Below are 22288 nucleotides of genomic sequence, written 5' to 3' on the forward strand. Positions count from 1 at the left end.
TAGTCCTATGGGAAGATAGAATCAATAAATGACCAAAATTAACAATTGGTGAAAAGAAGCGGGTTCAATTGGCACATACCCAACATAATTTTGACATAAGTTTTCATGGGATGTTGCTTGGATAATCAACTTTTGAACTTGCAGCTTAACAGATAAACCGTGTTCTACTTCACGAGTATCTCCGGAGATCAAGGTATTGTGGTCTACTGAAAGCTGAACAGCATTGGTTGATGATACTGATGAGCAAGTGGAAAAGTCACGTCCGGTAAGTTTATTACTCATCCGAGCCATAACAACCACAGCACGTTCGTTTAAGACCTCATTTGCATCACCAAGTTGGTTGACAGCCTAAAAGCATGCATATGGAACATAATAAATAAGCAGCAAAATAAAAGATGCAAAACTACTTGACACACTCAGATTCTAATGTACCTGAAGAAGTTCTCTTTCCCGAACGCCCCGTTGAGGCATATCTCCATTTGCAGGAGATTCTTCGCTATTCACAACGGCAGGGACATGAGTACTTGCAAGCATTGACATTTGTGGAACTTCATTGAAGTTGAAAAGACGCCAATTGATGAGAGGATCGTGTACAAAAGCCTGAAAACAAATGAAATTTTAAGATTTTAAATCAATGAAAGTGAAATCACTACTTTCTCAAGAGTGCAGTTTCATCATCACAACATTCCTCTTCCTGCAACAATAGTTTGTAAAAGCACATGATACCACTAGAGCATGTATTTCCATATATAGTGAGTTAATAAAACTATCAATTTATACCACATTTACCAGTCTTACAGAAAACTGGAATATTCACAAACCACAATCTCTTAATTAGGAAATTATAGCCAAAAGAATAGAATGCAATTTTTTTACAAGAATACCTCCATCATGGCCATAACACTATCTTTATGTGTTCGTAGAACTTGCATCACATTTTCACAAGTAGAACGAAAGTTGCCCTCAAGCCCACTGACCTCCATTGCTTTCACAAGCATTCTCGTTAAGCGGAAGGGAACCTGCACTACCAATAGCAAAGTGAGCAAACAATGTGAAGACCCAAAACAACCGCAAAATAGAAGGTTTTTTTCACAGTGATGACCTTCTCAGGGAATTTTTCACGATTCATAGAAGCTTCAAAGCAGTCCCCAAAATCAATATGCAAGATCTTCCCACTGTAAAATAAAGAAAATTTAGACACCTCCCAAAGCCTGAAGGTAATATACCCATCTCATTCTTTACCAATTGAAATGTACCTATAGCGGTGCAGCATAAGATTACTTGGGTGGCGATCACCTAAGCCAAGAAGGTAACCAACCTGAAATGAAAACAAACATGAAATATTACAGTAGACAAGTTATAAATTGTCTTGACTCAGAATAGAAAAGTTAAAACGGAACACTAAAGCTATGTTTCGTGGAGGGACGGAGAGTGAAAGGATTTTTTTTCCTTAAAAAGTGCAGGTTTGGTAGGAGAAAAAAAATGCCAATTTTAATTTTTGTAAATTGCAGAATTGTTTTCACACTATTGATTTTTTTTTTTTCATTCAATAAAATAAAAAATAGATTTCAGAAAATTATTATTTCACTAAATATACATTTTCTTTCCTTAGGTATCAAAAAACCCAAAGACTAAAGTAAGAGCATTTTCATTTCCATCACTCCAATTTTGTATTCCACCCCATTATTCTTTCCATCACTCCAATTGTCTGCATTACTTTTTCAAGGATATGTACCAAAAGCTAAAATACAAATTTTAAGGGAAGAAAAGAACATCAGAACATGCTAGAAATTTTAATATAGCTCTACATATGCAAGAATTAGATAGTAAATAAATAAAGATAGGATTGAAGAAGACCAAGAAATATTTACCATGCTCATGACAGCTAAACTTCTCGTATAGTTTGTTCTTCTCTCAAGCCATACTTCAGAAGTACGACTTTTCAACCAAAGAACCTATCAAAAAGCAGCTCCAGTAACCTTAAGACAACATTCAAGAAAGGACAGTAAATAAAAAAGAATACGAATGGTTCAATGTTTATACCCTTGCTAGGTCATTTCCTTCTGTATTTTGAAGAGCATATTCAAACACTTCTACTTTTGCTATGAGTGGCAAATGGTCATAATCTGGTGCAAAACTTAACATAAATTTATGCTCTTGATTCAGTGTGATCTGCAATCAAACAAGCATTCATCACAACAAGCTAATTGCAGTTTAATCACACAGAATTTAACACATGAAACCATGCACACTGCTCAAGAATGCAAATTAAATTTTTCAAGCAACAAGAACCATGAAAAACTTATCAACAAACCTTTCTAGCTTCTCTGTATTCCCTAATAAGATGGTGAAGGGTGTCACAATTTGGGACCCAGCCAATCAATCCACTATTTGGAGACAACGGAATCACAGAGTATCGCTGAATTGAAAGATCCTTCTCTGAAGTTTTTCTTGAATTCTCCAGTAATGTATTTACCAAACCAAAAAGCTGGAGGGCAATATGTCAGTAAATTGAAAAGAAAGCATATCGTGGAAGTGCATGAGAATTCATGATAAAAACCAAACGGATAGACGAGACTACCTGCATGACTCGTTCATCTTGGCGTAGATCTTCGTGACCCTTTAAAAGAAAGGCATAATCGTCACCATCACTCCCATGAATTGTCAATTTCCTTGGCCGCTGTTTAGACGTTATGACATTAAGTTGAGGTGCAAATGATGCAATTGTAACAACCGGTGAGTCTGAAATACAAAATTTAATTGTTTAGTAAACTTATGTGCAGTACAAAATATGGTCTTGATAACTATATAATTAAGTTTTACCAGCCCGGTATGTTCCTGGAACAGCAAGCTCCAAATTGCGACAATCTAACAACTCTGGTGAGACAGACTATTATGCAAATGTAAAGAAGTTAGTGCAGCTACAAGTAAAAGTGAGAATATACAAAGAAATATACTCTTCTTACTTGCAAGTCGAGGGTTGTAAGACTTTGAAGCTGCTTATCTATCCGTCTAAATACATGATAATAAAGATCCCATGCCTAATTTGAGCCATAGAATGAATCATTAGAACCAGCAGTTATGAGGAACAAAAAAAAAATACTGAAGCAGCATGTATTTTAAGTTTATTAAAAGTGGCGGTGCTTGCATTCTAGACCTCGAATGCAATTTAGGGCTCATGAAATGGATAAAATATTGTATTACAAAAAATAAAAATAAATAGAGAGAGAGAGAGAGAGAGAGAGAGAGAGAGAGAGAGAGAGAGAGAGAGAGAGAGAGAGGATGTATTAGTCAAAGCATCAAAACGTCAACTAGAAAATGTCAATACCATACTTTTAATTATACCAGGAAAAGGGGATTCTCAATGCATTTTCAGAATACATAAACAACAGGAACACAATTGATTTACAAGAAAGAGGTAGCACAGCTTATGTTATAGTTATGATGATCATACTTCCATTGACACAGACAACAAAGATGCAAAATATGACACATCGCAAGCTTCTATACCTGAGTAAGCTCAGCATCCTTCCCAGTTCTCTTGTATTTCATGCAACATTCATAGGCCTCAAGTAATTCACGCCGATATGCCTGAGATATCATGAACGCAAAAGAATTAACATGGAGAAACTGGTGCAATGAACTTTAATGAGGAATTAAAAGTCAGAACATGACAAGACTTTCCAGATTTAAGAAAAAGTTTTATCTATCTGTGTCTCAGAAATTAAGTCATCAAAATATCATTAACAAGCCATGCATACTAATTATTGATAAAACCAAAGAAGAAAAGAAGTTAAATTAACTTTACAACCTCAATAAATGCTCTCTCTTTTATGGTAGTATTGGGCCTCATAGCCCCTTCCTCAAGCATTTCATGTAATGGCTCCAACACCTTTAACATTCCTTCAATGTTATGTTCACCAAAATACAGTCGACTAGCTTCCTCTAGTGCTTCATGCCACATCTCATGCCAAAGTATGGCAACCCTGATTAGCTCCTGAGATACAAGTTGTGCCTGTCCAGAGGAAGAGCGGTTCAGAACCATGCAGAACCAAAACTAGATTGAAAATGTTGCCTTACCTGATCCACAAGCACACCACTGTGTTGTCGAACTCTGTCAACTACTTCATGAGCTGCCCGTTTGCGTAAATTACTGATTGATTTGCATGCTACAAGGAGAGGGTACATAAGAGCCTGCAACACAACCATGCCATATTTTTCATTTATCAAGTCTCTCTCTGCTGCTAACTCACAAAAGAAAAATGAAAAATATCATTACAAAGGATATCAAAAACAAACCTGGGGATGACTTTGTCCAATTCGAACCAGTAGTGACTGTATGAGTTCCCTCACAGCATGGTTATTAGAATGTATCCGTGCAATTATTTGAGGTAAAACAACCAGCCATGTGTTGATGTTAACAAGTGAGAAACCTCTTTGTAGTGCCATTTGGACTTCTGCAGTAGCTCCATGGTTGAACCACAATGTAAGAAGGCGAAGAATATCCTGAAAAAGGTGCAAAAGATAATTAGTCGAAGTCATAAGGTAGTAATAAACATATGACACTAAAAGTGCATGACAGTCTCATAAATCATGACAGAAAAACATTAAACAGAGGCAAGACAACTACAATTTATATATATTTATAACATCTATATATAAATAAATGTTTAAATAAAACAATGATTTGTCTTTATCATTTGTGGGTTTTTTTATATACATATATACTATTTTGGTACTTGTTCTTAACGTGTTCAATGTCATACTGATGTGGTACTCAATAATTAATTAGTAATTTTTTTTTTTTGCTTTTTGTATTTTATTTTTTATGAATGATCTTTATACTATTTTTTTAAAATAATTTTTTGTACTACAATTGTTATATGGCACCTTATAAAGTTCAATACCACACCAACTCACATACAAAATAGTTGGTTAGTAATTTTCTAAATCATATTATATTAAAATTTGTGGGAACTAAAATGCACCAATAACTATATGTTACTTTTTGTGGTGCTTGTTTACAATTTTTTTTTACAATTTCTCTGGATTTTTTTATTTATAATTTTTTGTACAATTTTTTTTCTGGTGAATTATTCTTATTACATTAATAGAATATCATTGTTTACAATTTTTTTTACAATTTCTCTGGATTTTTTTATTTATAATTTTTTGTACAATTTTTTTTCTGGTGAATTATTCTTATTACATTAATAGAATATCATTATTTGGCACCTTAAGATGCCCAACACTACAGATATATGCACTTAATAATTGGTTAGTAATTTTCCATATTGTTATACCACACTATGTCCTTGTTTAACATAATTTTTTTTTCAACAATTATTTAATTATAATTGATGACAGTAAGATATACGATTATGGCACACAGGTTTTGACGGGGGTTACGTGCCTTAGACACGTCCCATTGCACTACGTAAAGGTAAATGTCAATGTACTTTTCCTATTTCTTCTTTTATTTCTTATAATCATCTCTCCTCTTCTTCTTGCTCTTTTATTGTTTCTCTTGATTCTATCACTATTCCTAACATTGTTCGTGAAGCAATATCTCATCCTAGTTGGCTTGCTGCAATGATAGAAGAGATGAATGCTTTAGTTGCAAATGGTAATTGGGACTTAGTTCATTTACTTTAAGGAAAACAGGTCATAGGGTGCAAATGGGTGTTTACGGTTAAATTCAATCAAGATGGAACAATTGTTAGCTTAAGTGTCCGTCTTGTTGCCAAGGGTTATGCTCAAACATATGGAATAGACTATTGTGATACTTTTTCTCCTATTGCTAAACTCACATCTGCTCGACTATTCATTTCCATGGCATCTACTTATTATTGGCATTTGCATCAGCTTGATATTAAAAATGCTTTTCTTCATCGAGAATTTAAGGAAGAAGTGTACATGGAGCAACCTCCTGGGTTTGTTGCTCAGGGGGAGTTAGGGCGAGTTTGTCGTCTTCGCAAATCTTTATATAGATTGAAACAATGTTCTCGTGCTTAGTTTGATAACTTTAATCAGACTGTTGAGAAATTTGGTTTGTTGAAAAGTAAGTCAAATTATTATGTGTTCTATAAAAGATCAACTGTTGATATCATTTTGTTAATGGTGTATGTTGATGACATCGTTATTACTGAAAATAATACTGAAGGTATCACATCCCTTAAGTCTTTCATTCATACTTAGTTTCACACGAAGAATTTAAGGGTGCTCAAGTATTTCTTGGGTATTGAAGTTACTCGGAGTAAACAAGGTATTTTTCTATCTCAAAGGAAGTATGTATTTAATTTGTTAACTGAGATAGAAAAATTGGCAGCAAAACCTTGTAATGCTCCAATGAATCCAGTTGTGCATCTTACACGTGATGGGGAACCATTCGAAGATCCTGAGAAATATTGCAGGATGGTTGGAAAGTTGAATTATCTAACTGTGACTCGTCAAGATATTGCATTCTCAATTAATGTCATTAGTCAGTTTATGTCTTCTCCAACAATTCATCATTGGACAACATTAAAGCAAATTTTATATTACTTGAAAGGACCATCAGGGCGAGGTATAGTTTACAAGGATCGTGGACACACCCAGATTGAGTGTTTCTCTAATGCAGATTGGGCAGGCTCCAAGGTAGATAGACGATCCACTTCAGGATATTGTGTATTTGTTGGGGGCAATCTAATCTCTTGGAAGAGTATGAAACAAAATGTTGTGTCTAGATCCAGTGCTACATCAGAATATAGAGCTATGGCACAGTCTGTGTGTGAGGTAATATGGATTTATCAGCTTTTGACTGAATTCGAATTTAAGACTTCTATTCCAGCAAAATTGTAGTGTGATAATCAAGTTGCTCTTCATATTGCCTCGAATCCCATGTTCCACGAGCAAACTAAGCACATTGAGATTGATTTTCATTTGTTCGTGAGAAAATTCAACAAGACCTAATCTCCACAACATATGTGAAGACTGAAGAACAATTAAGAGATATTTTTACAAAGGCTTTGAATGGGGTGCGGGTTGATTATCTTTGTAACAAGCTTGCTCTAGCTTGAAGATGAGTGTTAGAATATTAATTGTATATTAGTTGTAAAAATTAAGGTAAATTGTATTTAGTAGTTTCCTATTTGTATTTAGTAGTTTTTCATTTAGTCTCTTAACTTTGTATATAAATTTATACTATTCTATGAAATACAACACACGATTCTCTTCACTATTGTTTACAGTAGGACTATTTCTTTCAATTTTATGCTATCGGAAAACAGAGTATTTCCCCATTAAGTGAGAATTATTTCCTAGAATCAATAGGGGGCATGTCTCAAAGCAAGTAAAAACTGATTGAGGATATGAACTTCGAATAGTAAATCTACACAATTAATATTTGACATAAATTTAAAAATTATAAAAATTAGTTTCAAAATAAATAAAAGAAGAGAAAATACCAGCTCAGAAAGTGCAACCAATATTTATAGAAAGATAAACAAGAACATGTCAATGCCTTGATTGAGGGAATATCATATACCTGCAAACTATCATCAACACCTTTTGCATTTGCTGCACATGCTATTGAATGAAAATATCCAGTGACTGCTGCAACAACATATTGCGCTGCCACATTGGGATAACCTCTCAAAGTATAATGAGACATTACTGCTGTGTTGAATAATGCCCATTTATGCCAGGCTTTTGCCCATTTATTATTAGCACAATGAGTGGCGTTACGAAAAGCAGGGAGGATTTCTGCATAATTCAAAGTTATCAAAACAATATTAAAACACTATCTAAAGAAATTAACAAAGTAAGAAACTAAAAATGGTTATAACTATTTCTCAAAAGTTTCAGCGCCAGAACGGGTATTAAAAAAAGGTCACAATTAAATTATTTAATTATATTACACAAAAAAGGAAGTTGTTATAAGCATAATACCTTAGATTTTAAAACAATATTAAAATCTTTTCTAAGGAAAGTAATAGTAAGAAACTAAAAATGGTCACAAAAATTTCTCAGAATTTCAGCAGTAGGACTAGTATTTATAAAAGTGGAAATAATTAAAGAATAAAAGGCAAAAAAAACTGTTGTCATAAACATAATACCCTGTATGGTCTCATCATCCAATACAGGAAACAAAGCCCACTGCCATTCTCCAAGTTTAAGGTAGACACGAGCAATGAGAGGAATACTTGAGCTATTTCCAGGCATCAAGCTTGCTTGTGCAACTTGAATGCTTGTTGAAGTTGAAAGCTCTAAAGCCAAATTCTGTAACAGAAATTTAACAGACAAGAAAACAAGCGATGAGAAAACTGAGATTTAAACAATGCTAGGTGAAGCTAAAATTCATCATCTCATTTCAAGACAAAGATAAATGCAGATATGCTATACCTGCAGCCTAGCAAATGCTTCCTTCCGCTTAAGATCCTCACCAAGGGACCATTGGTATTTCAAGTATGCAAACATTACTTGGGGAGGCCCATGGTACCGGACACTTTCATGAGATGTGTCGGGGTCATACTGAAGAGGGTTCAGAAAAATGCTGAATACAGGGTACAAAACACAAACACGTGCACACAAAAACAAAAACAAAGAAATGACCTAATAGCAACCTCAATAAAGCCATTATACACCACTGACCTGTAAGAGTTTAACTAGAGTGGACCTAGCTTGACTAATCCGTCCACTTTGCCGACATAATGAAGCGAACTTAAGCCAGTTATCCGTATCTTCAGTAGGTGGAAGCACAAGTGCTCTAACAGCTAAAAGTACTTGCCAAACCTAAAGTAAATAATGAAAAAGAATAAGTACTAGAAAGAGGAGATCAAGAATTTAATGCATAAAAGAGATTTCAGATCAAATTCACTAAGCCCACCATGAAAATACATATTTGAATAAATATATTCTTGTTTCAGTTTAACAAAAAGAAGCCACCTACTAAACAATGAAACAAAGAACTCTCCAATCACTTAATAGCTTCTGCTAACAAGAAGAAAATTGCCAAGAATAAAGGGCTGCTTACATACCCAATTTCAGGTATAGCTACATATATTATCTGTAGTACTCTTGACTTATTTGTTAATTTGTGGGAAGTGGAATATAATAAAGATAGCTGAATTTACCTCAACATTGCGTTTTGCTCCTTGTATTCGCTCAGTCCACATGTTGCGAATAAGGGCTCGACGACCTTCAGCAACAGAATTTCCCAAAGGAAGCGTGCAGTAATCAATGACCTATAACTTTATATGTTATACTTACAATAAATAAAACTGAAAAAGAATGAAAACATAAATATATATAAACATAAAAAACAAACCTCCTCGAGTTCTGACAGCTGCTGAACACGGACCATATTGGTATAAGCCCGTTCATAGCTTTCCAAAACCTATAACATAAATATGTGTCACTATAGTATGAAAAGCAAAAAAGTTTCACACATAACATGTGAGCAGTGTAGTCCACTTCCATATGGATTGCAAATCAAGTGATAGGGCTAAACCACATGAAAATTGAAAGGAACTACTGTAATACTAATAGTTGACAGAAATACAGCTCATTTTACTCGAGGAACTTAAAGATGTCCTTAGGAGTTATAAGAATCATAATGATACGAAAACACCTAAAATGTTGCCTTGCCATGGCAAAAATGTAAAGACAACAACGTAACAGGCTGACATTTATTTCATTGTAACTATATTAGAGTAATATTAAAAATATTCAAGTTTACATCCTAATATCTACCCATTGGTGAAATCTTCCCCTTGGCATCAACATACAAAGTATATTTTTCAATCCAAATTTGACCATACAAATCAACATATCAAATTTTGGTTGAATGCTGAAATAACAGTTTATGAGGAGCACAGTATAAATATATATTTATATATATGTATATATGGAAGAGGTTTCAATGGTTACATTTTTATTGTAACCATCATGGTTACATTTTTTTAAGTCATTAGATTACTATTTAATGGTTGTGATTAATTTGGAAATTAAATAAAAATAAATAAAAAATAACTTGTAACCTGAAAGTAACCCAATCATTTATTTCCTTATAAAACTTTAATTAAGATTAATTATATTTTAAAAATAAATTAATTATAATTATTAATTAATTTTTTACAATTTATTACTATATAAGGATCTTTTAGCAATTTATTTTTTTTACTTAAATTATTTAAAATTTTATAGCAAAGTTTTTTATAATTTAAAATTATACACATATAATTTCATAATTTAAATTTTATTATACTTGTAATCTTAATTTTAAATTATTACGCATAATTATTTAATTTTTTTATTTAGATATTTAAAAAGTAAAAAATGAAATAACTTGAAGGATTTTTTTAAAAAAAAATGGCTGCACTTGTTATTGATTGATTAGCTTGAGTCTTCATACTTAGTTCATATAATTGTAACAAAATAATTAAATATCATTTAAAAATAATTAATTATTTGAAAATTTATTATAAGAAGAGAATTTTAATTTGTGTCAAAAGAAGTTTAATTTTTGTAAAAAAAATAATTTTTTTTTGTAAATATTATAATTAAATGGCTTAATTATTAAAATAATTCAATTAAGGATTTAAATATAAATATTAATTACTAAAAGAGGTCTTGTTAAATATTTAATTAATTATTTTAAGAAAATAGTTAATTATAATTAAATAATTCTAAAAAAAGAATGTCTATTTAATTAATTATTCTAAGAAAATAATTAATTATAATTAATTAAATCTAAAAAAGGAAAGTCTACCTATTAGTAACCTGCTATTACAGGTTAAAGAAAAATGTAACCATATGGTTACAATAAAAATGTAACCATTGAATAGTCACCCATGTATAGATATATATATATATATATAAAATGAACACTTACTAAAGCAGCAAGTTCCGTTGCCAGGCATTTCCTAGCTCTCTCGACGTATTCGCGTGCTTCATCATACTGGGGAGAAAGTTAAATTTAAAAGAGATAACAAAATGTATAATTAACTGACAAATAGTTATGTCTTTAATAAGGGAACTACTAAAAAGTAGCCCTTTTCTACATAAAATATTGCATTATTTACATTGTTCATTGCTTAGTGGTTGAGTAGGTGTGGGGTCCATAAGTCCCCACAACAACAACAACAGATAAAAGAAATTAGATTTGCATCATTAACACAGATAGAAAACACTAAAGTTCCCCCTCCAACAATAAGATCAATGTTCCCAAAAGTAAGGATAAAAGTCTAGAGTAAATGATACCTTCCCTCTTCGAACTAACAAAACAGCTCTGAAGAATGTACCATTGCTGCTTCCATCACCACTGGCAGCAGTATTCGCCAATCCCCTGAGTTTAGTTTCATCACCATCATCTAACCGAGACACATATTCAGCCATTTGATCCCACTCCCCCATATTCCAAGCAGCATTTGCAGCCTGACACAACCAAATCCATTATGAATACAATCAAGGATTGTTATCAATATAGTCAAGAAGTTAAGGACAGCAAAAACCACAAACTGACCATTGGTGCCATTTCTAGCCGAGCAGCAGGTTCAGCAGGAGTCCAATATTCCTTGCAAAGGTTGTTAAGTTCTTCCCACCTAGCCAAAGCAGCAAGGCATCTCATACGGCCTACATAAGATACCAAACGAAGCCTTATGACAATGCATAGCTATAAAGTTTCAAATACAAAAAAATTGCAAATCAAATCAAGTAATAGTTGTGATGCTTCACTGAAAATAAAATATGAGATGGCAGATAAAAAAAAAATAAGACGGCAATAACAGTAGCTTCAGCAATATGAAAGCTCTAATCCAAACTTTTTTTCTGTCTTGGGAGGCCAAGCAATCAGAAGAGCATACAGGTTAACAATACTTGACAAGCTATCTATTTGCACATTGAAATTGCAAACCTTGACTTTCAGAATTTTATTAACAAGGAAAAAAAACAGAAATTAAAAAGCTTGGTCCTTTTCTTTTAGCTATAATGTACAAAAATATAAGGTATGATTGGCACCACCTTTAATTAAAACAAGGAACAAAAGTACAGTAAAATTATCCTAATATTAAACTATAAATACTACATTTATTTTGTAATTTTTAAAACAGAAAATTAGAGGTATTTTCTTATTCATTTATGATTAAATTATAAATAAATAAATAAAAGAGTGCTTGTTAACTATATTTCTTTTCTTATTTTCTTTTTTATACAAAACAGAATAGACTTGGCAACTACTACTTCTTAAAATTGTTATTATAAGAAAGTAACATTGGAAAACCCAACTACATATTGACATATTAAAATATAGTATTATATCAAGAAAGAAACGAAGAAAGGAAATGGTAAGAACGAGGGATAAGAGAGGTAGTAGAGAGAAAGTGGAAGATAGAGTGAAAGGAAGGAAGGAGAAGTATGGAAAGCAGAAGTAGGGAAAAAGAGAATGAAACAAGGAGATGACAAATCAAACTCATTTGACATTACATTTCAAACTTAAAAACAAAAATGATTACAAATTAAAACAACAAAATCAAAAGACATAACAAAAAACCTTCTACCATGAATGTTTTTGAAAAAAGGTTCAGATATTTTTAATTCAAGGAAAGAGAAAAGAGAAACACAAGTGTTTGCCAAACAGCCTCAAAGTTGTCAATATACAGTATTTTTTTAAGCTAATTAGACTAACAAATTACAATAACCCCTAAACACAATCCAATACATCATGATAATTATAGGAGGGTGAAATTACCAAGGTAAATGCAAGCACTTACATTTCCAATGTGACATATAAGAAACAGTAACGTTTTATCATATTACTATATTACATAACAAAGGGAACAAAGATTCCCCCCCCCCCCCCCCCACAAAAAAAAAAAAAAAAGACATCAACTCTAAATTTATTTTGTGTACTCTAGAGTGATAGAAGGAGAGATTAAATCCTTGTTTGGCAAGAGAGAAAGGAGGGATACATTTTCCCTCCAATCCTTAAAAAATCAATCCCTCCAAATTTGGGAGTATAGAAAAAGAAAAAATAAAATTCCAAAATACAATACCCTTGAAAAAAGATAATCAATATTTATGTTCAAAATAACAATTTTGTAATTTTACCAATAATTTTTTTCACTGTCCTTCCCACATCACACCTAATACCAAACAACACAAAGGAAATCAACAATCCTCTCCATCCTTCCTACTCTCCATCCATCCTACTCTCTTTTCCTACCAAACAAAGCCTTAGTAACTTAACAGAGGTAGACAAACAATTCTACCAAAAGCTTAAGCTTCAAAGAATAATCAAAAATTCGATTCTATATGGTAAGAACCGAATACTCCAAAGTCAATAAAACCAGAAAAACAGTAGAGAATTATAGAAAATATTGAATGTATGAGAAAAGTCAATTATAAACTATAGGAGCCCTTAGGCCATTTTGATACAAATAGAGTTTTACTCAATACATTGCATACCCACTAACTCCTTAACACCCTTATATATACTATCCCAAATCTCACCCGGAACTACTCTCAATACACTGAGTCATACACCTTTGTTTCCTATGCTCTAGCACATCCAGTAATATGGGGTCTAACAATACCGGCTGCCCGAATCTCAACTTGTCTCAAGGTGAATGAGAGCCAAACTCGACCATCGCAGGCTTGACCCGACCTCTGTCAAAAAACCAGGTCAGAAAAGTGACCTTCTCTCCATTCCAGCTATTGAGAAGAGCCACAGGAGCAGTTTACCAAGGAAGAACAAGGCTAGGCTGATCGAGAAATATAGGGGAGGGAGAGAAACACCACCACGTAGTTAGGTGACCGCACTCGAAAAACCAGTCAAATATAGTCATATTTCAGCAGTCAGTATGACGAACACGTGACTGTTGAAGTATGGCAGCAAGGCGAGGAATCTACAAAAATGTGATACAGAAACCCAATCAATAAAACAGTGGACATTTGAGTTCAACGAGTTCAACTTTGCTCCACTTTTCCTAGTTGTTGTCCGTTGATAGTGAACAAAGTACAAATACGTCACTTGGGTAGTCACCTCCATCATGTCGAAGACAAACAATGATGGACTTCTCCTACTAGCTGCTGCTACTTCTCCTACTCCGGCGACGTCTCCAACTGCTGGTTTTTCTCCACCGACGTAGGCTTTGATGATGGACTTGGTAAGCTGACTTCCTAATATAACCTTCGCTCCTTCCTCAGAGAACATATTCGATTGAAAACCTAATTGGACGTTTTAATGTCCACCATTTCCATTTTTGTATCTCATCTTCCTTCTTTTTTTATTTTTTTTAAGAAGAAGAGAAAAGAACCTCTTGTCTTTAGACAGATCTCTCCCCATTATGTATTGAAATCCTCACTTGTGGCGGAGGAAAACCATGTCTACAAAAACCAAGACAACAAGGCCTTATAACAGTTAGCACTCTACAATACTTGACCAAAATAAGCTAGCCAAAAAAAACTAATAATACCACTACAACAATGATTTCCAATCTCTACATGAATCTAAAAAGGACAAGTCCTCAAAATCCTCTTCTGAACTTTCAGCCCCTTCAAAAATTCTGGCATTTCTTTCCAACCACACAGCCCAAATAGTTGCTAAGATTGTCGTTCTCCACAATTTTGTTGTATGTTTGCTGCCAATTAATTTAGTAACAATCATTTGTGGTACATAACTTGGCATAACCCATCGAATTCCTCTATCAAATTGAGTCATAATCGTCGAATAAATTTACACTACAAGAACAGATGTTCCAGATCTTCCCCGTTGCCTTTCCAGCAGATGCACCAACCAGGGGAAATGTAGAGGAAAGGCTTCCTCTTTTGCATCCTATCATGGGCGTTCACTTTGTTTAAAGACACAAGCCAACCAAACACTTAAACTTTTGATGGTACAAAGCTTTTCCATAAAATCCTCGTCCAAAACAGACCTCTAACAGTCGGGTTTAATGTAAACCAACAAAAGGTTGATTTACAAGAAAACAAACCCCTAACGGATCCAGCTTCCAAATTCGACTATCTTCCAAAATATTCAGTACCTTCACATGTTCCACCTTTTGCAGTAACGAAATAAGGCTTGAGACCTCCCGATCTAGTAAGTTTCTTCTTTTTTTTTTTTGAAAAAGAGAAGAGATCCTCTTGTCTTAGACAGGATCCTCCCCGATATATATTAAAAGCCTCACTTGTGGTGGAGGAAAACCATGGTTACAATTAATAACAAAACAGAAATTCTAACTTGAAGTTTCTTCTAGTAAGTTTCTTCTAAACTTGAAGTTCTAACTCTCTACCCACCCACCTGCCAGCCCCTCGTCAACAATCAGCTCTTTTATAGTTGCATTCCTTGTCTTAACCACTGGTAAGAAAGGGAAGACCAATCCATAGAGAATCACCAAGCCAAACATCTTCCCGAAAACAAATACTATCTCCTCTTCCAATTATGAAGTGTACTAGTCCAAGATATTCATCATACAGATATGAAATATCCCTCCACGGGCCTTTAGGAGATAGACGACATTCGTATTTAGTGTCCCAAAAACTTATCAACCTTACCATATCGACTTACCACCACCTTGTGCCGTAGTGAATTTGGCTCTAAAGGAAATCTCCACAGCCATTTCATAAGCATACCTTTATTTCTCATCTCCAATCTCCCAATACCCAATCTTCCCTATCTTGTGGCCTGAAAACCTCATCCCAAGCCACTAAATGTTCACCACTTGCTAACTTGCTACCTTCTCAAACGAAATCTCCCATCATCTTCTTTAATGCTTTAGTTACTGCATTTGGCGCTTTAAATAAGGATAGAAAATAAATGGGGATAGAAGATAAGACTGACTAAATAAGAATCAACCTACCCCCTTTAGATAAAAAGATACATTTCAATCCATCGAGTCTTTTAGCACATTTATTCAGCATTGGTTCCAAAAACTCCATTTTCTAGGCGAACCCCCAAAGAGCATACCTAAATATTGCATTGGTCATCTTCCTACTTCACACCCAATCCTAAACACAAGCCTTGACACTTTCCTCCCATCCATACATATTCCCAGCAATTGACTTTTACTCATATTAACATTAAGTCCAGAGATAGCACAAAAGGCTTCCACTAACCGCACAACCTTCTGCAATGAGGTTCTCATCATTAACAAAGAATAAGGTATCATCTACAAAATGAAGATGGCTAACTTGAACTTTCTTTTTTCCTACCACAAATCCAAAAGATATTGCCTGAATTGACAGCCTTATCCAGCATCCTCCCAAGCACATCCGCAACCAAAGTAAACAGAAAAGAAGAAAGTGGATCACCTTTTATCTAAGGCCCCAAGAACCACTAAACTTCCCCCTCATCTTCCGTCTCTTTGCAAGTCTGATGTTGAAGCTTCAGTTGTTCTTCAACTAACAGAGCTTTGGAAACCACATTGGTAAGTGTCCTAGGCTTATATTCAACCACCTTCTTCACCATCTCCCTCGGAAGATTTCCAGAGAAAATATCCCGAAGAATGTGCCTGGAATACCCACTAGTTGTGTTGCAATGTGATTGAACCGATTCTTAAACTCCACCAAGCTTGTATATCTGAGAGCCATAAACCAGCCAAATGGCTTGTCCTCGATTAACTTCAGCAATTGAAAAGCATGATTCGAAACTCCAACCAAAGCTTGATCGGATCTTGCTCCTCTACCATATGAAACCATAGCCTAGCAACACCCACTAAACATTCTTGAGCAACCAGTATCTTTTCTTTCTCAAGAATCCGATTAACACGGAAATAGTCTTCGATGCAATGGACCCAACCAAACAGAGCCTCTCCGTCAAATAACGACAACATCAGCACTATGGTGGAGAGAACCAGAATCAGTGCTCTAATACCTTTTAATAAGAACCGAATCTCCAAACTCAATAAAACCAATAAAACAATAGAGAATTATAGAATATTGATATTGAATGTACAAACAAATCCAATTAAAAACTATAGGATTCCTTAGGCCCCTTTGATGCAAATAGAGTTTTACTTAATACACTACATATCCACTAACTCCTTACTCACCCCTATATATACTTTCCCAAATCTCACTCATGACTACTCTCAATACAATGAGTCATACCCCTTTATTTCTTAAGCTCTAGCACGTCCTGCTAATATGGGGTCTAACAGGTTGAAATAATAAGCAACATCAGATAAATAAATAAAACAAAAAATAGAAAAGAAGCAATAAAGTGATTTTATGTTACCTTCAATTATCCAAAAAAAGAAAGAGAACCTAATGCGCTTTTCCAAGTGTTAAGCAAAAGGAGAAATGGGCTAGATCTAAAGATAAAAGAACTCTTTGAAAACATGGCAGCCAAGCAGAAAAATAAGAGACAATCTCTACTATTTAATATAGCTTCATTGAGAGATAGCGAGAGGGTAACAAAAACTACCAATGTTTAAATTGCGTTTCTATTGCACGCCTCAAGGAGCACCTCATTTTGAGGCGGGAAAAAAATGCACTATTGCGTGCACCTCAATATTTGGAAGAGAGGCGTACGCCTCAAAAGTCTGAGGCGGTGGAAAATGGTCTAAGGCGTTAATATGAGTGAGGCGCACGCCTAAAAAAAATAAGATTTTAGGGTTTTTTTAGCCCATTTTCATTCAACAACTTGAAAGAAAGCCTAATAACATTTAACTTAAGAAAAGGGCCCAATAAAACAATAAAAACTCAAACAAATAACTAAAAAAAAAAGCCCAACTAAAAACTAAGCCTACACAATTTATATTAACGGAACAAAACTATATTTCTTAGGATTAGTAGCCATGAGACACCCCCTACTTCATCTTCTCAATTGCACAATCAAAGAAGAAAAGAAAAAGAAAAAAAGAGAAAATGCTGCTCCTGCTTTCCTCCTTATTTTTAGTTACTCTAAAAATATATTTTTAATTCAATAATTGAGACTTACGCCTCAATTAACACCTCAATGTGCCTTGAGGCTTACGCCTCGCCTCAGAAAAAAAAAACGCCATGAGGCTTAAATTCGCAATTTTAAACATTGAAAACTACTTCGTGGGTGAGTATATGTGAGTGGTCTATGTTTAAGTACACATTTAATGCAAATAGAAATAAAGATATAGAAATGGACACAGACCTAAAGTTGCATCCAAAACAAGATGGGGACTCGTTGCTTGGGCAGCTTTTGCAGTGTAGGCCTTGAGAGCATCCTCCCATCGCTGCAGCTTCTCATACCTAAACAAGTGCACCTCATTAAGATTTTTATATTCTTATAAACATTCCAAAAATCACTATTTTTGGCATGCACTCCAATCAAAGCAAAGGAATTATACTCGAGATTACCATGATTCTTTCAGTTGCACATCCAGCTCTTGCTGTGCATAGGTCAATATACCAACAGCAGCCTGATAAAAGAGACTGTCATCAATACAGTTCAACCAGGAGAATTCAAGAAACATGGATCCCAACATGAAATTGAAAATAAGTCATCAAAGAAAAACAGGCATATTTCTTCTTGAAAAAGACCTCATGCTGGTGTAACTGATTGTTTATATGAATAAGTGCTTCAACTACAGCCACAGGGTTTGCATCCATCTTCTTGGAGCGAGCTCCTTCAAATTCCATTTCTTTGTAATGCAGGGCTTTTGCAAAAGCACGGCACTGAAATACACAATCAATAACCAATGGCACATAAACTTAGTAATGCCCATTTTCTTTTTTATAAGAAACGATTACTATTTCAATAATAATATATCTTACAATTTAAGACAAACACATCTTACAAACTGAGTCATTATCAGAAACAGAAGCACATTAAACCAAAATTACAAAACAAAAACAAACTTAAACTACATAAAACATTCGTTTATTAAAAAAAAAAAATCATAAAACATTCTTATTCCCTGAACAACTCTGGGAAAGAGAAAAAAAAAAAACAGTAAAGAACACGTGAATTTTGTAAAACATTCCAACTCCATTAACAAACTGAATCACTAACCAATACGAAATTAGTAATTTGTTTTTTCATTATTCGAAACAAACTTTCTAATGTTTACCAAAAATAAAAGGAAAACATTGTTTAATTACAATTTCAAAGAAAAATGAAAAAGAAACATACCTTTTATGCAAGAACACCGAAAATAAAAGGAAAACATAGTTTAATTAAAATTTCAAAGAAAAGGGAAAAAGAAACATACCTGCAAGAGCACTGAAAATAAAAGGAAAACATAGTTTAATTACAATTTCAAAGAAAAAAAGAAAAAGAAACATACCTTTTCTGCAAGAGCACCAAGGAGTCGGATATCTATAGGGAGCGCTTTCTCATCATGTTCCATAAATTCTGCCTGAAAAGTCAGCTTGCTAAATTAAGAAATAATGATAACAACAACAATAACACTATTATTCTTATGACTGGAAAAAAAATCCAGGAAAAATAAAAAGAACAAGAAAACAACCTCCTGGACGAGTACAATAAAAGGTTGAACCTAATCGCTACAAAATTTCATTTAAAATTCCTACATATCATAGTACCACTACATAACACATATCCAAATTGGTATCACATAGGAAGTATATCTGCCATGTGACCATGTGCCAAGTAACACTGAGAAGAAGTAAAAGGTTTATACAATACAAGATACATCTTTCCTCCACCTTCCTTGACTTTAACAACACTGTGAATTCCGCAATCAAACTATCTTATTGATACTATGATTTATGGAAATATCAAAAAAAGAAAAAGAAAAATCATGGATATCAAATTTATTAGTCCAAAAGTATAAATTATCCAATAATCACATGAATTCGCTGTAATCTCATCCTTGAGACCTTGTTTAAGTCTTAGAAGATGGTGCACTTTGTAACTACGGTTTTCCTCCGCCATAAGCGAGGGTTTTTATTTATCTCGAGGGTGGGGGCCAATCTTATTGATTGGTCCCTCCTCTCTTTTTTCAAAAAAAATAATCACATGAATATATACAGCTTTAGAGCATTGCTGTAGGGCACCCTTGGTGCCAAACTACCGAAATGTCATACTAAATTGCACCAATGACAGCATGCCACGTAAGATGATGGTGGTCGACTTAGCAATATTCATAACTTTATAATAATCAAACGTAGAGAGCAATGTAAATCACATAGAACTTTTTTTTTTTGATTAAAATCACATAGAACTTGAAACTCTGAAGTTCCATATAGATACACAAAGTTTTAAATTTCACACACAGACAAAGGACAAGAGATATGATATGATAAATTTTTTTTTTTTTTGAGAAAGAGAAAGAGGCCCTTGTCTAAGACTCTAGCGTTCTCTGCTTCAACATCTCTACCTTCTTGACATTACTATCAATGGTGAACAAAAACACTTCATCTTTTTTTATAAACTAAAGTGTTAATTGGTTGGGAGTAATGAAAAAAAGAATGCAAATGGAATGAGAATAGGAATAATATATATATATATATTGACAAAAAAGAAGGTACTGTGCATTAAAAAGTCTTTTATTCCATTTCTCCTGGAATAATAAAAGCCAATCTTAAAATGTCATTCGAATATCTTAAATTGTAATCAATCAATATAAAGGAATGAAAATAAATTCCTTTCCCTCAGCCAAACATAGCCTAAATTCTCTACTAAAGTGTCAAGTTTTACTACTATCCCTCATCTAAAAACTAATCTCATAGTAAAATTCTAGAGAGAAAACAATCAGTATGTAACTATAGCTTGATAATCATCTTATATTTTTTATACTTTGCAAATATAGAAACAATAATATACATCCTAAAACAGCATACCAGGTTAAGAAGGGTAGCCAAAATCTCTGGAGGAATATTAGGAGATGAAAATGCCATCTCCATGCTCCGAATTAACTGTTTCTGACTATGCTCCTGTAGTTGTGCCCAACAACTGACAAAACCAGCTGCAAACAACTCCCGCCCAACAAATGGCTGCAAAACTGAAAAATTAAGGTCTAAACTTTAAATTAATAAAGGTACGAAAGGATATTAGAGAAATACCTGCAATTGTGCAAGCCTTGCACAGGTTCGCAAGGCAGGAGAAGGGGATTCCTTGAGAAGTTGAATACTAAAGTGTCTCATCCATTCTGCCCAATCTTCTTTAGTACTGCGTTGAGAAGCCTCCCCAGCAGAGCGTAATCGGCCATCATTAACCTGTAAAGTTTAAAGTCACTAAGATAAAAATGCAGATCGTGAAATAGTAAAACATTCAAATACCTATCAAGAGGAAAGAAGATCCAATAACAAAAAAGGAAATGACATTTTATACTATGAATGTGGGAAGAAAAAAAAGGGTTTTCTTACACTTAAAGGAGACATCTCAACCTTTAATAGGTACCTCTGTCTTCCAACAGAATATTTGATTATATAAAAAACAAAAAGTTGTAGAAAGCAAAACTAGAATATCAAAGTGGGTCAAAGATGATAGAAGAGTTTAAGGTTTCTTGGGTTGGAAGTTGCATGAATTCATAAAATGTGTAGATATAAGTTAAACATAATAAGATGAAGTTACTCTTGTAGAAATTATGATATACATAAAAGAAGTTCTGCAAGAAAAAAAAAAAATAGAAAGAAACTACGTACAAGAAATACAGTGTAACAAGATCAGCAAATAAAAACAATAGGCCTTCGTATATGAGGTATGGATAAATGAAAAGGGATGATAGAAAGGATGCCTACTTAAAAGTTGTTTGGTAAATTGAAAGGAAGGACAAGAGGAATCCTTTTTAAAAAAAATGTATTAAAAGTAGAAAGGGAAAATCTTACAAAGAAAAAAAAAGTAGAAAGGGAAAAATGAATATTCGTTAGCATATTTACCACACTATCAATATTTACAATACTTCTCATGCTATTCTCATTTTGACTTATAAACTGCACTCTCCAATTAGTGACTAGGCTTGGCTATTCGCTATGCATTTCAGAAAATCCTTTGGAAAATGAAATGAATTACTAGCCCTTCATCCCATGGAAACACACCGCACAACTGAACAGCATAATAATAATTTTATTAAGAAGAAAAAAAAGTACCTGATGTGCTCGAAGTTGTCTCTGCAAATCAGACCCATCATCATGGGGATCATTCTCCACATCATGCAAAGGGTCACTAATAATCTCAACTGGAAGCTTGCGACTTAATCTTTGGGCAGCTGTGCTTCCCAAGATCAACGGTTCGCGTCTTTTCAGCCGTCCTTCAATTTCTTCGAAATCCTTATGCTGCAATAAGACCAACGCTTACACTTAATAAAATAATCCAAATCTATCAAACATATTTGAGAACCAGAAAAATGTCAACTGAAGTATCAAAATGGGC

General features: G+C 33.8%; 1 protein-coding gene across 2 annotated transcripts in view; it reads right to left on the reverse strand.

Moving 5' to 3' along the window:
* LOC115722899 (serine/threonine-protein kinase TOR) overlaps window positions 1-22288 on the reverse strand; it is a 42435-nt gene that overhangs the window by 295 nt on the left and 19852 nt on the right. For both annotated transcript variants that reach the window (XM_030652618.2, XM_061107938.1), the window contains exons 26-56: window positions 22006-22191; window positions 20980-21132; window positions 20758-20910; window positions 19239-19310; window positions 18493-18627; window positions 18310-18371; window positions 18104-18201; window positions 11504-11613; window positions 11242-11415; window positions 10874-10939; window positions 9308-9376; window positions 9114-9224; window positions 8632-8772; window positions 8383-8511; window positions 8097-8259; window positions 7526-7743; window positions 4300-4506; window positions 4081-4194; window positions 3812-4015; window positions 3511-3591; window positions 2967-3041; window positions 2824-2890; window positions 2582-2742; window positions 2315-2488; window positions 2044-2172; window positions 1872-1955; window positions 1257-1318; window positions 1103-1175; window positions 885-1019; window positions 433-600; window positions 80-348 (exon numbers count right to left, since the gene is read on the reverse strand). In XM_030652618.2, the coding sequence (XP_030508478.2) occupies window positions 80-348; window positions 433-600; window positions 885-1019; window positions 1103-1175; window positions 1257-1318; window positions 1872-1955; window positions 2044-2172; window positions 2315-2488; window positions 2582-2742; window positions 2824-2890; window positions 2967-3041; window positions 3511-3591; window positions 3812-4015; window positions 4081-4194; window positions 4300-4506; window positions 7526-7743; window positions 8097-8259; window positions 8383-8511; window positions 8632-8772; window positions 9114-9224; window positions 9308-9376; window positions 10874-10939; window positions 11242-11415; window positions 11504-11613; window positions 18104-18201; window positions 18310-18371; window positions 18493-18627; window positions 19239-19310; window positions 20758-20910; window positions 20980-21132; window positions 22006-22191 (4043 nt within the window). The remainder of the gene's footprint in view (window positions 1-79; window positions 349-432; window positions 601-884; window positions 1020-1102; window positions 1176-1256; window positions 1319-1871; window positions 1956-2043; window positions 2173-2314; window positions 2489-2581; window positions 2743-2823; window positions 2891-2966; window positions 3042-3510; window positions 3592-3811; window positions 4016-4080; window positions 4195-4299; window positions 4507-7525; window positions 7744-8096; window positions 8260-8382; window positions 8512-8631; window positions 8773-9113; window positions 9225-9307; window positions 9377-10873; window positions 10940-11241; window positions 11416-11503; window positions 11614-18103; window positions 18202-18309; window positions 18372-18492; window positions 18628-19238; window positions 19311-20757; window positions 20911-20979; window positions 21133-22005; window positions 22192-22288) is intronic.

Source organism: Cannabis sativa, unplaced genomic scaffold (assembly GCF_029168945.1).
Source record: "Cannabis sativa cultivar Pink pepper isolate KNU-18-1 unplaced genomic scaffold, ASM2916894v1 Contig3, whole genome shotgun sequence".
Taxonomy (NCBI): Eukaryota; Viridiplantae; Streptophyta; class Magnoliopsida; order Rosales; family Cannabaceae; genus Cannabis; species Cannabis sativa.